Below are 18380 nucleotides of genomic sequence, written 5' to 3'. Positions count from 1 at the left end.
GTGGCAAAACCAAACCGTTCGATAAGAAAAAATATTTCACAGAATAATATAATAATTTGGTATTTTTTATTTATTCTATGTTTTTGCCAAATACGAGAAATTTATTGTCAATATTTCCATTTTTATAAAAATGAATCTAAGCGTGAGAACAGTTTCCGAGATTTCAAAACTTTTCTATTGGTCAATGAATAAAATAAGAATACAACTTAATTTGGCAGACATTTATTTATACTCGTTAAATTTCAGCTTCGCCATTTATAGCAAGTTATAATTTATTTACAAATTGGAAAGAAGGTACGAAATTAATCACAAAAATAAATTAATATTAAACACTTAGCTTACGATTTAATTGGATTTTGGCTGATGAAAACCAAAAAGAAAAAAAAGAAAATTGTTTTGGTCTTTTGTCACTTAGATGAAATCTAAAAAATAAAATTAAGTACATTGTTAAAAGCTTAATATCATTTTGACAAATTTAGTTGTTGTTACTCTACAAATGTAATTAAGCGGGGAATGCCGCGCCGGCACAATAGAAGTTCTTAAAACGAGTTTTACTTTCGAAATAAATATTGAAGAATTATAATATTTCCCCTTCAAAAATTAATATTATAATATAGATGATGTATAAACATCAGTAATATCCACCCGCCCAATAAGAGATATTACTGTCGAAGATCAAGAAAAATATAATTTCTCTGTTTTTTTTTTACAATAAATGTTTCGTATATTTACATTAGTTACACTGTAATTTATTGCTCAAGAAGACATATTAATTCACTACAACGATTAAGAATCTTTTGGAAACTATATGTATCTTTATTAAAATATGGCTAACATCTAATATATTAACTAAACTGTTACAAGGACTAGTTGTCTGTCAGACATCATTAAAGAACATTTGGAAACGAATACGTCTAAGAGTTGCTCGTACTTCAATGTATCGGCTAAATACTTTTGTAAAAAAATACGTTTTATTTCCGAGTGCTCAAAAACATTTCGCTTCTCTTTCGATGATTTTATTCGAAGAAGTCCAATAACGTTTATTGTAATAATTAATCACTTACTATTTACAAGCATTACAAATCAGTTAATAGTTACGGAAATAATATTAATAATTCTAATATTTCTTGACATTATGTACAACACTAATTTTTGTGGTGTTAATCTTACTGTGTTTCATAAATACATTTTTACTATCCATAATTAATTTATTTTACAATCACCTAACCTAAAAACAAAAATAACATGACGAATTTGAAATCAGCATTTACAATTTATAATCCAAACCGCTTAGTAAATAGCAACACAACTAAAAATGCACGATCCACAAAACACTTACTAACTTTCACTTCATTGAGTATCTTATTATCACAATTTTCTTCTGTTCACTTTGATGTCTTTAACATTTTAAATAACGTCTGAAAACTTAGGAACTGAAGAGACAATCTTCCACGGACAGCATATCAAAGCTGTGACGTCACACAACTACGTCGCGTGCCACCTGCTCGTTAGAGGGAGCTTCAGGTGCCAAGACTGGTTGGAAACAATGCGTCGCTGGTACAAAATCTTCAACAAGCTTTCGTTTTAAAACCGAAGACGAACCTACATATACATTGGTCCCTGGAAATGTACCTCGTCGCCGTCGCCTCCAAACAACTGCCACTAATACGGCTAGACCGAAAGCTATCATAGCTGATAGGCACCCCAGTACCAACTCTGAATCAGGCGCCCGGTCTGTGACACGTTCACCTCTCATTGAACTAACCAACACAGACATAAGACGGTCACCGTCACTGACTTGAACATCTTGAACACTCTCAGTTGAAACCTTCTGAGCTCGGCTCGTGTCAATTGTCATCGTTTCGGACCTTTCGTTATCAACACCAGGAGTACGAGATACTAACTCTACTTGAATGTGATACACTGTATCAGGCCAGAGTGACAGGGTAACTCTAGTAGAGTCAGTGAAAAGATTACCTTTAAGCCCTCCGCCATCAACTTCCCATGTAACAAGATAAACGCCACGTGCTATTCTTGGCTCCCAAGCAATTTCCCCTATAACTAAGACTTTTTGGTGAATGAGGGATATCTCTTTTAAAGTCCACTTGTGCTCATCGTGGTTAGATGTATTTGCGTCGTGTGCGACCCAGTTTTCATCTGGACTATAGATCGTTACAAGGCCTTGTGGATCCACCACAAGAACCCTGAGAAGAGCACCTTCATTATTTGAAGGCACCCGTGTAGCGAGTGCTTGCGTTTGTATGATTTGACGCCAAGGTCCGTCTGCAGCTCGACGCATGACAACGTACACCAGGGGAACAGGTCGAGATGATGCTCGCGGCGCTGGTGGGGGCCAACGAGCGAGAGCTCCACTTACACGCATCACTCCTTCGCCTTTCGTGTGTATCACGGGCTGTGTTTGCCCAGCTCTTGCAGCTTCCGCGTGAAATTCGCAAGCAATTTTGCAACCCGGAAACTATAACAAAGAGTTTCCATCAATGAACTATAAAAGTATAATAAAATAACGCGGTTAAAACAAAATCGAGAATTAAAAAATATTAACTTACACAAATGTCTTTTTCTTCACACACTGCTCCCCATACTTGGTAGTTGGACTGGAGAAGTTCACAGTTTTCCCAACACTGCAACAACAAACGCATTCCATTCAGAATGATCAACACATGAGTTTGTCACGATTAAAAACGAGTCTTTTGAACACGTTGATTTATTTCTAGTCACATCATTAGTACAAATGAGTAGTAGTTTGTGACTAAAACAAATGTGAAAGTGAAATGCTTTAACACATAACAAGCTACGCAAGAAAATGTTTGACGTTGAAGGTTGAAATATGGCCCAGTTTAATCACATTTAAGACAAAAGAACCAAAAAAGTAAAGGCGTTCGTATTTATCTGCAAAAGGCCGGGTTTCACAAAATTTGTCAAGTGAAAACCCTAAATAAAGTTTCTATCATGGAGTATTTGTCGCATCCGACACCCATTAGTTAAAGTTGACGTTAACTTGATTCTGTCGTCAGCAAGCTTTAATAATTACAAGAACCAGTAGAAATGCAGATTATTAATGACCCGGTGGTATTGATAGAATGGTTTATTTAGATTTATTTGTGTTTTATGTAAAATTTTTTGGTTTTCATTAAAAATATAATTGATCAATTAAAATGCTGTAATCAAATTTTATCTCAACCAGCAACACAGCAATATATCTGAATTAAAGTAATTCTCAAAATATCATTATTTTAAAAGAAGTAACATATTGATGCAATATTTCAAAATTTAACTTAAAAAATAATCGTTCATAACACAAGCACGTTCATAAAAAAATGTGATTTCTTAAAATAACTCTTCACGGAGGAAATCCGTATAGCTATTAAAAATAAGGCCCTCGTGACTAAAATTAATGTTCGTTTGAATGACGGTTTCAACAATCAAGTTTTACGAGAGCTTTCAATTCCTTCCTTCATAAAAATTCAGAACGTTTAAAGTCTAACAGTTAATAAGGAAGCTATGTAGTTTGATACACGGATATAAAAAGTGAACAACGTTTTTAAAACACAGCAGAAATGGAAATCAAAAATTATACTTCGAAAAGAAATTACAATCTCATTTTGGACTAACTGTTGTTTTTTATCTGAAAACGCGGAAACTTAATTTGAGTTATATAGGTATTCCATTAATTTTAAAGAATCACTAATTTTAGCGCATTCCGTACACGTTTTTGCTATGCTCAATTAAAGTATTTTTATTTGCAATACAATACGGTACTGTATTACGAATAAAAATAAAAGAGATACAACAATCCTCTTAAATTGTTTGGGTCGGGTTGTCCAACTGCCTATGTAGCCTGCGTTCCTCTTATACACTCACCATAAAACAGTCGGGGCCTTGCAAACACGATGACTCCCCGCCAGGCTTCGGCGCCGCAAACTGTGAACAAACAGACACAATGTCAGATCCAAATACGTTAAAAACATGAAAATTTGCATTTAAATTCCATATTTAAAATTTGTTTATACGAATTTTATTGATAATCGAAGTTTGGTTATGCGTAAGTGTCGTTTAGGAATAGCGTAAGTGCTGTAAATAGTAATAAATGTCTGAATCAGGTACGAGGTTCACGTGGTTTAATTGTGCTTCCAATTTTATAGTAGAAAATATCATTTCAAATGACCAGTTTAGCGTGAGTTTTGTTGGCTTGAAGACCTTTTATTGTAATACTTGTTCGGTTGTGAGTATGTAACGATCCAACTGGGTAACGATTTTAACTTAAGCAGATTCGCATCTCATGACATAGGGTTTGTATTTATAAAGTAATTTAATAATAATAAGATCCGCCAGCCGGCCACCAAACCGTTGGTCAGATCAGATAACTGGGCTCACTGGACTCTCTGTTTCGACCGCCCTGAGAGAAGCCGAAAACCGAAGCAAATGTAAGCTGATGGTACAAAGAGCCACGAAGGGCTTTCAGGGACACGACCTTCATCAATGAAGTATTCGACTAAGAAGAAGAAGAAGACTAAGTAATTAAGTCAATATCCAAAATCACTCATTTTTAATTGAATCAAGGTTCAATAATCCCGAGCGTATTGTATACTAAATATATTTAGTTAAAAAAATTATTATTCTTAATTCCAAACTAAATAATTTTGTTTAAATTTGTAGTTCAGTAAACGTCTATTATTTCGTTTCTAGATGGTTGCTAAGCGCTTGAACTGTGCCTGATTGTAGTCTGGGCTATTGTCTTTCAAAAGCGACAACTTGACAGATTAAATGTTTCTAATCCGTCCAACGCTTCCACCCGAATCCGACCCAAAAGATTATTTCAAGACACTTATTTCCTTTTAACTGATAATTTATTTAATACTAGCGGCCCGCCGCGGCTTTGCTTGAGAAGTAGCGTACGCGATGTAAAGAATTTTAGGTAATTTTTTTACACATTGGGTTACATTATTGGAGTTTCAGTAAGGATCCCTATTTTTTTTTAAATATAATAAATATAGCTTATGTCACCCGGGGATAGCGTAGCTTTCCAACAGTGAAAGAATTTTTTAAATCGGTGCAGTAGTTTCGGAGCCTATTCAATACAAACAAACAAACAAATCTTTCCTCTTTATATTAGTATAGATATAATATTAGTATAGAAGTATAGATTTAAATATCCAAGCCAATCCTTTGAGTAGTTCCTAAATAATAAAGAAAAATAAAAACTTTGCCTTAGATACGACGACCGCTCCTAAACACAAATAAAACTTTACATTAATTAGCTCCTGAACATTGCACTTACAGAACCGAACTCAATATAAAAGGGACGTTTAATTATTCGACAGAGAACCAATACATTACTCGTTATCTGTTACACTGTTGAGAGGGTTTATGCCCGGATGAGAAAAAAAAAAAAAAAGAAAATAAATGTTCGATTCAAGCAGCCAGTTTAATGTATTTGATAAAAGTGACAGGCATCTGCTTACCGTCCGTCTGATGGCCGGTTTAATTGCCTGATACGCCAATGGAGACTTAGTGCTGGGAACACGAATTGGCTCAAATGTCAAACGCCTTGTGATGAGTGGCTGTCAAGTGTCATTGGCACGTCTCTTTGGGCTTTGTATTCATCGAACGTAAGAAATAAAGCGTTCTTTATTTGTCTGTGTATGTGAGGCTTATCTAGTGAGTTACTTGGCACGGAAAATAGGGCAAGATTAAGTCATGCGACAGTGCAGTGTGGCATTTCAAGAAAATGTATATTAAAATTATATACTGAAGGAAACGTTTTATCTTTCTTTTAAATGTATCCGGTATTATTTTGTTTGCTTTTTAGTTCAGAGAAATTTTAAGTAACAAAGCTATAGATTGTTTTAACTGATCTGGTCGGACATATGAGCTCACAGCTCACCTGGTGTAGGTGAGGTTGAAGTACTAATTATAATATAGTATATAACAGACTGTCCTTCAGTCCAAGATGCATAACTGCTTAGAGGCTGAAATAGTAACCATTCGCACTTTTAACTAAACCTTATTTACCAATGATTAAGCATACAGAAATTAATCGTAGTATGCAACAAAATTGTCAAACAATACAATCGTGTTTGCTTTTCTAAAGCACTGAAAGACAGCGCTACAAGAAAGCAGGTAGTTATAAGTAATGAGTAGCAAAGGAAAACAAAATTACTCTTTTAGGTCACTATCATTGCGGCTAATGACGCCAATCTGTGGCAGAGGCCATCAAATGACTCCGACCGTCCAGCCGTTATTAGATGTAATCATCGTAATTTTTCACACAATTTATTTTTTTGGACCATGATGCCATAGCTCAGAAGTGTTATTTCACGTCAACTAATGACAACAAAAAATACACTCAAGATTGCGTACAACGTCGAATAAAAGCACACGCTATATTCCCATACAGTTAATCAGGCCCTAAAAATAGCATGTCATGAATCAAAAGAGAGAAAAAAAGACAAAGACCCCACTGATCTATACTAATCTTTTACTGTCCTTTTTTATAAGGGACGTCGGTTCTACTTTCCTTTAACACGATATGCCATACAATATTTTCAATTAAAACAAATACTTTTATCATTTAAACAGAACGGCAATGACGTTATACTGGGCAGCTTTACAGTTCATCTGATTCTAAATTGTTGTAAAATTGCAGTTTATCATAGAGAACAAACACAAGGAGTGTGTCTACGCCTACCGTGAACATTAAACAATAAATGGCCGGGGTCAAATTATTCGCCCTCTTTTGGCTACAAACTAGTATTCTATTTGCCTTGGATAAATCGAGGTCTCAAATATAATTTAAATATTTCCTTCAAACGAGGACGCACAAATCCTTCGCTACAGATACGGACATGACGGAGTAACCAAACCATTCACCAGCGTCGTACAAGATGTAACAATCAACAGAATAGTTTCGTAGGGAAATTAGAAATATATCATAATTACAGACAGATATTGGAGGAAGGAGTGACAACAGTAACATACTATCATCTTCTGATTGACAGTCAGATTCACTTTTATCCGGAAACAATTGAAGATTCAAATATTAATAGTAAAACAAAACAAAGTCAAAGTCATGTGTGTACTTCGGCAACAGCAAAGAGAAGTGAGTGAATAATGAATGACTGTGATTGAAAACATAGCCAGTCAGTGGTACATTATTTGTGGTAGATGCCGCCGCAGATTAACCTTTTGTTAATCAAACATCGTTTATTGAATATTATTTAATTAATCATTCGTATTTGACTTCGTATGTTGTTTATCATGAACTAGATCGTATGTTTCAAAAGTGAAATCTACTTGTGAGTACAAAACGAATTAAAATGTGAGGCTTAGGAATGTTAATGACTTTCAAAACGTTTGAATTTAGTAAATTGAAGCATCGTAGATTGAGTTCATTTTTAATGAAGCAGGATCTTGGATGCCCCGGCCTAGACGTTTACGAAATCCATTAATGATAATCGTTGGCGAGATGAGCCCCGGGCTGGGCCAAGGCAGGAACTAATCGATCGATGAGCACACATGCTCGTTTACAATCAATCCATCAGCGTTTATGTAACGCGCAACTACCGATGATCTTCATTTATCATTTCGTGTTTTTTTTTTTGGGTAGCGCGCAGACGCTCTTGGGGGTCAAATGAAAGGCTCTCACAAAACAAATGCCACGAACTTACGAAACGCGATACGTAAACATATTTTCCTTTAATCAAACGGCGCTTAATCAATCTTGTATTGTCAGATGTGTGTTTATGAAATCGAATAACGAATATGATGTTTTGAATGGCCTTAATTTTACAGAGGATTTCTTTATTTTACGAATGTATTTATCGGCATGATCGATAAATCGAATTCTCCAAAACTTAAATGCACTGTACTTATTAAAGATTTTAAACTACGTAAATATTTTGTAAGCTTTTTGAAGTATCACTTTAAAGTCCATTACATTCAATGCGCTATTTAGAATGTAGCATCAATTAAATACTATCACAAATAGTGATTTTATCAACAACAATAAACAATGGTGAGTGCGACATTTGCATGTAACGTAGATAGGGGGAAACATTAAACACCTAACAGCCTCCAATGGAGAGCGAAGCAAAAACAGCATGAATTATGATTTCGCATAAAGATAAAATACAATCTAAGCCGGCGCGCCAAATGGCGAAGAAAAAATGAGATTTTCTCGAGAGAGCAGATCCTTCTCGCTGAGGATTCAACAAGAAATAGAGCAAGCATAGTGTGCCTGATGTGGGTAACGATTAATTTGATGGACCCTCAGATTTATGGGAGTTTCACTTTTCTTGAAGTAAAAAAATAAGAAAACAACTCGTGGTTCAGATCTTTGCAATTTCGGTTTTTAATCTCGTAGAAAGATAGACGCGCTAGCGGTTCTAAGGGCTAGCCGGCGTCCATATCCATCACAACGAGAAACCTACAGCCGAACTTATTTTATTGTATGGAATTGTAGCAAGACTTTTATTTATTTATTGCGTAGATGGGTGGACTCACCTAACACTAGGAGGGCTCAGATTTCACCTGGTGCTAAGTGGTTACTGGAACCCATAGACATCTACAACGTACATGCCGCCAGCCATTTTGAATTATGAGTTCTAAGGTCTCAGTAAAGTTACAACGGCTGCCCTACCCTTCAAAAAGAAAAGCATTACTGCTTCACGGCAGAAAGAGGCAGGGTGGTTGACTTAACATTACTACTCGAGTTTAGAAATGGATGCTTTACTGCTCATAATATAGACTATACTATACATACTATAGACACTTCAAATTGGCAAGACGTTGTAGCCATAGTCAGGTTAATTTTAACATTAATTAAAAAAATAGGTTAGGCAATTATGACGCGCGGCTAAATATACAATAAGGAAAGGAGGAAAATAAACGTATTTCTTAAAATACCGAAAGCTTGTATGGTATATACCTTTATTCCAGTTTATTTATCATGATTCGATAATATATTATACATAATTTTTTGTTATTTTTGATTTTAGTTTTATTTAATTTTGAAATTTTCTTCCCGTAAAACACTAAGGGAATTTAGCGTCTTCTAATTAAATTACTAATGTAATAATTTTCATATTATTAAATACTATGCCATTTTTTGGTAAACTAACAACAACAATATAGGTTAAACGTTGTAAAATTTAAATAACTCCATTAGACATTTTACTAAATTAAAATTTGTTGGGATAATTGGATAAAATAAATTTTGATGTTTAAGTACAATCGATTCTTCACGAGTAAACTCTTTCAAAAACTAAAATAATTTTAAAGCACTTACTCGTATGAAAAACTGTATTATCGAGTTTAATTATTATTTGCTTTCAAATAAAGAAACCACAGCACATTTCTTTTAATACAAAATCTTTACTTTTCCGAGCCAATATCAAGCAACTAATCAAGGTAGCACAGAATTTCTAAGAAAAACCCGTATACCAAAGTAAATGCGAGTCCCGTACGTTAGTTGTTATTTTATTTGATCAGCAGTAAGTAAACTCTATTACTGAAACGTTTTTACAAGTAGAAATTGAATTCCATTACGAGGTTTTTATTGAAAACCAACTTACCCAATAGATGAAGACCAAAATAAAATAATACAAATAAAAACTGAAGCTTTATTCTATGTTTATAAATTTAGAGTAGATTTAGATGCCAGACTTAATTGATTACACTAAATAAAAAACGTACACAAAGGCCTTTTAAACGAACTAATGATACGATCTTGAGAAGAATGCACTTTATAATTTATGACAAATGAAAAATATTATATTATCTCATGTAAAAAATGACATAGTCATCATTAGCTCCCGACCACGTTATGAATTTTTCATGAAATATAACCTCTTATAGATCTTGTAAATTGCTTCGAGTAAACCATTATTACTTCCATCGGTTCCAGTCTCGGTTTGTGTTTTTGCGCTCGTTCGACAGACCACAACAATTTTATCTTCGCTTAACGACAAAACCATAAAACATCTCTCGTAGTCTCCGAGGAACGTGATGCAGAATTCATTAGTACATTTCGAAACAAAGGATCAATAAAATATTTCTTCTCATAGTTTACAAATGTACTCTGTTGTGAGAAAAAAAAAAAACCTAATTTAATCGAAATTTTAAATTTTAGATTGCATACAAGGAAGATGTTGATCCATTTATTCATTCCACACCCTCTCTGATTTACTTTATTGATGTTCTATTAAAGTATCATTAAGTTTTTAGATTCATTGGCTTTCCGTCGAACCGCCTATAATAATGATTATACTGTGCTGCGATCCTTAAGCTACATTTAAATTATACCGGGACTACCCTAACTGTTTTCAATAACATTATCGTGTATTAATCGAATAGCATGATGGGTACTTGCGATGTCATAAATTAAAGCTTCACTAAAATTTATTTCTGGATTGAATGGAAATCGGTGTAATTACGGCCTAAGACAGAATTACACATTTAAATAAAATTACACTTATAAAAATGTAAAATAATACGACGACATATTTACGCCTGTACTTATTTACGACAACCCTATAATCGTGCTAATTGTAGCTGCAAGAGCCGGTATACGCATGCGAATGCAGGCAACGTTACTGGCTGAAGTTATACGCTTCTTGAGAAAGAAAATTAAATCAAACTGTCCCAGTTAGGGTTAGTCTTACAATAATATAAACGGCCACAAACACACCAAATTTGATCATGCCGCGAATAAATTAAATGGGAACACAATCAAGGATTAAATTACTGTTTCATTCTGCCTCCCACACGCACAGGCGTTGCGACACATGTGCGACATCGCAGCCGGCCGTCGGGTTATGTATGTAGGTGCCTTAACATATAATATTGTGGCACATTGTGCGGCTCGGCGACCGCATATAAATGTGCGGAGAGCAAATAAAACGGTGCTATAATTTCAAATCATACGGACAGAGAATGGGTGTGGACGGCGCTCTCATTGTGTGGAAATGATGTAACCGCTATTAAAAGTGTGGGACGTATCCCTTGAATATTTCTTGCAACCAAGACGTCGTACGGTCATATCGGTATTTTATATCTCGTCGGAGACAATAGCGTACGTTTTCAGTTACAAAACTGGCTCCGTGTTCAGTAGACTTCGAAGAGTAGGGAGCTTCGATTATGTTATTAAGTCAATATTATACTTCGAAACGAGTTGACAAGATCTTTGATTTATGTAACGGATTCTCCATGAAAATCTATGGCTTTGACCTCGAAACGATATCATTATTTGAATTTCCAACATAAAGACTTGGAAGCTTGATTTTTATAGGCGACGTCGTACTGTCACAAACGAAACAACGACTATAAATTAAACAGCTTAATGTAAAATAAAATGGCGATTTTATGATGCAGTAAAATGTTTTGAAATTAGTTAGTCCAAAAACAATATTTCGAGAGGGCTATAAAAATTCAAATTCTGAAGTACTTGATTTAACACCTAAAAAGCTGTATTGTTAAAAATAATGAGTAATTAGTAATCACAGTTCACCAGACTTACGTTTTAATAACCTGATTACAAAAATAAAGATACACAAACAGACAGTCACGCAAATTATAATAGTCATCGTCCCGGAAATATTACGTTCTTTAAGTTGTAGCTTTGTTTGTATTGTATTTGGTAGAAACATAAAGGATTAGCTTTAACCTTTTGTTTCTTTGATAATACAGTTGTTTGATAATTAAAGAAAATTAGTTTCATAAGTGAATTCAGTTATCTCTAGTTCGACGATAAGTCTGATGAGGAGTGCTTTGACGAATTGTTTGAAGTTATATTATCGTTTACTTTATATAACTTAGGGTAGAACTATAGAATATAAGGTCGTTCAATATAGAAACTTCCACCTTAAGTTTTAAGGTTGCGATATCCACGGTATTATGTTTATAAGCTCCGGTAACCATTCAACTACGTGAACGTAGTCGTCCAGGCACCAAATCACAAAAACAAAAAAGTTGGACCACTCGTCACCAAAAGTCCTCACTACTTGTGAACCAGTGCGTTCAAGTAGTTATAATCCAGCCGGACCGACTGTATAATTAACTCCCATTGTCGATGTTTGAGAAGAGTCTTCAGGCTGAAGACTTCAGTAGACAGTGCCTGGAATTAGCTATGCGTTCGTTGGAACAAAATGAACCTTCAGCTAAACTAACAAGATGTGGAATCAAAATCCAAACCAAGTATCAGAAATTATTTAACAAGCCGTAGCATAATAATTAGTTTCAATATTTTAAATCTTCACATAGTAAATAATATGTAGATAATTTATTATACGCTTGTGGTGGTATACGACAAAGGGAAGATCTTCCACCGAGCGGGTGATATTGGTCGGTAGACCGACGTTCCGGTTGTTGTTGTTTGGAACTTGTATATATGGAAGCTTATCTTGAAAATGTTGTATGCGAGATTCAGGTATCTTTCAAATATCTTGCGTTGTATGATGGCTACCCGCTCACACAGCCACACGCTCCTGAAATTAGATTATTACTCTCTCTCTTCCTATATATTTATCCCTCATGGTCGTGGGTCAGCTTTCTTTATTTATCTCCTTTATTTCGCTCTTTCCTTGACATCCTCGTCAGTAGCATTGTATTCCTTCCTCTTATCCATCACCTTAGTATTTATTAGTCGATTTTATTACGAGTAATTCGTAGAAATTAGATTAGTACTCTCTTAACGAAAACTAAGCGGATTTTTCTTAAAAAGTCACTGGACTGGAAGCAAGTTTTGAATTCAGTCGCAGTATCTTCCGTCCTTCGTTCGCAAGCGGAGAATGTCATGCATGTTTGTCTTTTTTCCAATATTTTTTGTTCGCGTGACATGTTCTTTGAAGCATGTGACAGATGCGCGCTTGGCTGCGGTCCTAACCAGGCATGATTCGATTAGAGTATCAATCATATCATTGATTGTTCGACCGCGGCAGAATAATAAAATTATTATATTTTGTTTATTTTATGTATATATCTATACTAATATATAAAAATGAATTGCTGTTCGTTAGTCTCTCTAAAACTCGAGAACGGCTGAACCGATTTGGCTAATTTTGGTCTTGAATAATTTGTGAAAATCCAGAGAAGGTTTAAAAGGTAGATAAATATGAAAATGCTCGGAATTAAACAAAAATAACAATTTCGTTTTTCCTTTGATGTGTCCCCCGTCGGACGGATTTCTTTTGTTTGTTTTAAGTTATTTTATTCAAAAGTTAGGTCTTTTATTTATCGATTAAGGCACTACGAAGTCTGCCGGTTCAGCTAGTACTAATATATAAATCTACAGTGGTTTTTACGGATGTTCCGTTATAACTACTGAAACATGCACCCGATTGACTTGAAACTTGGTATCCATGTAGAAAATACACGTACTTAATGGAGAGGCTAATATTTATATGAGTGTTGGACTCCCTACACCAGTTGCGGGGGCGTTAATGATGAGAATCTTTGTGAGGGTGAGAAATAATAATGTTAATTTTAAATGCCCAGCGAAGCGGACGGGTACAGCTAGTTTCCTATAATAATGTATTATCTATAGTACACCGCAACATACCTGTTATATTTTAATATTTTTCAGAATTTCTGTAAATTAAACAGTTGTCTGGAAGAGATCGCTTTTAGCGATAATACCGCCTATTGTACAAATGTGCTTTTTTGATTATTTTTTGAATGTAAATTGTGTTTTGGTGTGCAATAAAGTGTACTCTCTCTCTCTCTTTCTCTAAAATTATGCATTTCAAACTCATTTTAATCCAAACTAATGTTATTGTTGTGAAAGTAATTTATTTAAGTAAAGAAAGTAAATTATTTTTTGTTGTGTTTTTAGGGGTACAAAAAAGGATTTAGGGCATCGTTGAAAAAGAATTACAAAAGCTACTAAAGTATAATATAATTTTAAACAATAATAAATCCGATAATCATACAAATAATTAAATACACAAATATTTACTACTACATACTTATTTGATCAAAATATATTTATCATTTATACTTTTTATTTTTTATTGCGTAGATGAGTGGACAAGCTCACAGCCCACCTGGTGTTAAGTGGTTACTGAAGCCCATAGACATCTACGACGTAAATGCGCCACCCACCTTGAGATATAAGTTCTAAGATCTCAATATAGTTACAACGGCTGCCCCACTCTTCAAACCGAAACGCATTACTGCTTCACGGCAGAAATAGGCAGGGTGGTGGTACCTACCCGCGCGGACTCACAAGAGGTCCTACCACTAGTAAAATTGAAAATTGAAAAAGTGTCCACCTCTAAACAGCAAGCTATAATTATTTCCGTATTTTTTAAAAAAGACTCCGGTTAGTTGATTGTTTACTTGTATCAAGTGACGAGACCATATCGAGGTTCGATCACGTAACACACCGACAACTGAGCTACACAACAATTAACAATGCGGACCAAATAAAACCAGGCTAAAAAAATATATATAGAATAACAAAACAGAATTCATTTATGAAACTGAACGGTGCATATGCACTCCAACGAAACCGATTGCCGCAATGCGAATATTATCCACGGCCCGCGTTCAGCTGTAGGAAATTGTGGAGGCGTCACAATTCAGAAATGGTTATGCCTTGCTATGTATCTGATTTAAGTGACGTGTCGTTTATGCAGCTTACAGTGAGTTAGATGCGATCATTCCTGTTTATGGTGGCTCTGTGACGGAATATACCCTTTGGTTTTGTGGATCGAGAGCTCCTTTGAACCAACGCAGGCTAAAAATTATGAGTCAAATATAAACGTTTTGCTTGTGTCAATGAATCCCCTCAATAGAAGTAAATCATCTTGATATAATTACCAACATCATTATCGCATACAAGTTTTCATGTAAACAGAAAAATCAATCGTATTTTAATGATTACTAGCTGACCCGGCAGACTTCGTAGTGCTACAATCGATAAATAAAAGACCTAAACTTTTGTATCAAATAAACTTAAACTATCAAAAGGAATCCGTCCGACAGGGGACACATCAAAAGAAAAACAAAATTGTTATTTTTATTTAATTCCGAGTATTTTCATATTTATTTACCTTTTAAACCTTCTCTGCACTTTCACAAATAATTCAAGACCAAAATTAGCCAAATCGGTCCAGCCGTTCTCGAGTTTTAGCGAGACTAACGAACAGCAATTCATTTTTATATATAGAGATTACAAGCACATCATTCGTACGTAAATATGTGCTGCACATATTTCATTTTAATTGAGATAATACATAACAACGTGACTTGATTACTAACGAGATTAACATTACATTTATTCTTAAATCTAATTTAGAAAGCGAGTTTTAACGAGTACTTTTACGAGCTGCGGCAAAACGTTATATCAAAGACCATATTTCAAAGCATAAAATAAGAAGAGCAATTAAAGGCTTCATAACCGGGTAAGTAAATGACCGCGTTCGCTTACAAATATTTATGTAGGCGGCTGAGTAAACAGTAGCGTTAAAAGCGAAGACATGCGCTTAATCCAAGACAAACAGTATGAAAGAATTACACGAGCGGGACACAAACACCATAAAGTTCCTTCTCCCTTCTAGTAAACAGGACTAAGAGTGTAAAGAGAGGTAATCCCTCCTAGGTACCGCCGCTATATACGTTTTAAGGCGGAGTGCTTACAGAATGTAAATCACGCACTTAGAATAGCTATTGGGGATTAAGATGCAATCTGCATATGCATGCGCTTGTTACTTGGGTAAGCAAACCGATATTGGCATGAAAGCTATGAGAGAAATCTTGCTTGGGTCATGAATTGAATTTATTTATTTTGTATCTTTGAAAATTTTGTTTGTGGTCGCGATTTCGAAAGATTATTTTTTATGTGCTCACAGGCTGTAAGTTAAAGGCGATACTTGCACACCAGTCCTATTTTATGGCCCGCTAAAGGCAGTAAGTATAATGTAACAATGAATTGATGAAAAAGAATAAGAAAATATTGGATTATATAGTTAGGTATAAGTGGATATTTCTGTACTATGACGTCACAGTTTCTTACTTATGTACCTTTTGTAGTATTTTTACAAAAAAAATAAGCCACATAAATAATTATCGAAATACTGTTCTGTTCATATTCTCATATTCTTGTGCCCATAAAACGTTTCCACGCTTTTGTTGTGGTAAGGTACAACGTTTATTTATTATAATTACCAGAATACAAAACTACCGCCTAATTTTCGATAAGAGGTAGAAATTTGCGAGATTTCTGCCCTTTAAATTGAATGGCATGATTGGTTCGTCGATAAGCTAGGCAGGACAGTTTTACCAAAACGTGCGCGTCCACAACACTGGCTACCGCCAGTACTCGAGACAAGAATTCTAGTACCATCCGGCTATGGAATGAGCTCCCTTCCACGGTGTTTCCCGAGCGCTATGACATGTCCTACTTCAAAAGAGGCTGGTGGAGAGTATTAAGCAGTAGGCAGTGGCTTGGCTCTGTCCCTGGTATTGCTGAAGTTCATGGGCGACGGTAACCACTCGTCATAAATTGGGCCGTGTGATCGTCTGCCTACAAGGGCAATAAAAATATAAAAATAAAAATTCAATGAAGTTTTCAACTCAAGAAGTCCTATCAAATACCCGAGGATAATGCTCACTAACTCCAGTTATGTTTTTTCCAACATCATAAACATGTCTTTCCATAGTAACTTTTAAGTAAGGAAGTCGTCGTGGCCTAAGGGATAAGACGTCCGGTGCATTCGTGTTGAGCGATGCACCGATGTTCGAATCTCAGGCGGGTACCAATTTTTCTAATGAAATACGTACTCAACAAATGTTCACGATTGACTTCCACGGTGAAGGAATAACATCGTGTAATAAAAATGAAACCCGCAAAATTATAATTTGCGTAATTACCGGTGGTAGGACCTCTTGTGAGTCCGCGCGGATAGGTACCACCGCCCTGCCTATTTCTGCCGTGAAGCAGTAATGCGTTTCGGTTTGAAGGGTGGGGCAGCCGTTGTAACTATACTGAGACCTTAGAACTTATATCTCAAGGTGGGTGGCGCATTTACGTTGTGGATGTCTATGGGCTCCAGTAACCACTTAACACCAGGTGGGCTGTGAGCTCGTCTACCCATCTAAGCAATAAATAAATAAAATAAAATAAACTTAATGTAATATTATTTGAAAATAAGTATGCAATGAGAAAAAAACTAGCTAGAACTTCACTTTAATGCACCCGGATCCCCTTAGACCGTGAAAGTGGGCGTACATACTAGACTTGTTAGGTCAACCGCTAATTGTGACTCCTCCTCGCTTCACTGAACAAACAACTTACAAACTAGAGATACTACGTTTTTCTATAATTTATTAATTCAATTAAAAACTAAGATGTTTTTTTATTAGTGGATAGTATGTTTGTATGTAGATATTCTCACAATAAAGATAATTATAAATACACTCGATCGCTTAGAAGAGAATTTAAATCTACTCAGAAATAACTATGCTTCATAAATGATCATTTCAAGCAGGTTATTGAACTATAGCGTCATTTCTGGGATACAAAATTTTCTTTCTAAGCTTACACTAATCTTACTTACATTAACTAAATCATTAACAAATGGGCTGGACGATGTCAGCTTTCGTAGACTCTGCGTATCTCTGTGTATTTGATTCTCTGATTGTGCACAGATCCTTTTATCTCCATTTTCCATCTCAACACTGGCCATTTAAACCTAGTTCATTTAGAGCCGCTGCATTTATATACGATATGTTTCAAGAAATCATTTTGAATGTGCATCGTTCAGCGCCGTAATAAATACCCTTTTTCGCTGCTCTCTAGACGCAGTGGGATGTCCTACAAATGAAGTAGGAAATTAGTCCTTAGTAAGGAGCTTAGCTTAGATCTGTCCTTGACCTTGGTAATGTTCATAGGAAATGATGACAACTGAAGATCAAGTGAATCCTAAGCTCCGGTGTCTACTTGACATCGAATGCAACATATAAATTACAACATGTTATATTTTGAATCTATTTTAAGGCCAATGACAAAATTTCAATGTTAACAGTTCTTCGAAATTTTAATTCAAAGGCTTGAAAATTCGCGTTCATCTCAACTAGATAAACTCCCAGTCGCTTAATTTATAGCCAATTAAGTTAGTGTTAAGCTAAATAAACTGACACGCAGATAGGACAAGTAACCGTAATACAGAATACCCGCCTTCGAAGCCGGTGCTTACCCGACTAGTTTGTGTAGGCACATGTTAAAGCGAAATCCCCGGCGACGATTGAACTCTCAAATAACCCGGTTTATCTCCGGAGCTTTGATATTGCAGAGCCGATGACAAGTACACGAGTATTTGATTTATAATATTAGCTACCAAGCAAGAAAGTGCTCTGTAGAG

The 18380-nt window shown here is 35.3% G+C and overlaps 1 protein-coding gene across 1 annotated transcript in view; it reads right to left on the bottom strand.

Moving 5' to 3' along the window:
- Window positions 1–206: 206 nt before the first annotated feature.
- The window catches only part of LOC114249099 (uncharacterized), a 46611-nt gene continuing 28437 nt past the window's right edge, over window positions 207–18380 (bottom strand). The window contains exons 2-4 of the mRNA XM_028182577.2: window positions 3883–3942; window positions 2568–2642; window positions 207–2476 (exon numbers count right to left, since the gene is read on the bottom strand). Coding sequence (XP_028038378.2) covers window positions 1478–2476; window positions 2568–2642; window positions 3883–3942 — 1134 coding nt within the window. The 3' untranslated portion in view covers window positions 207–1477. The remainder of the gene's footprint in view (window positions 2477–2567; window positions 2643–3882; window positions 3943–18380) is intronic.

The sequence above is a fragment of the Bombyx mandarina genome, chromosome 18, assembly GCF_030267445.1.
Source record: "Bombyx mandarina strain Sakado chromosome 18, ASM3026744v2".
NCBI classification, from domain to species: Eukaryota; Metazoa; Arthropoda; class Insecta; order Lepidoptera; family Bombycidae; genus Bombyx; species Bombyx mandarina.
The sequence above is the reverse complement of the archived record's forward strand: the minus strand, read 5'-3'. Positions and strand labels throughout refer to the sequence as shown.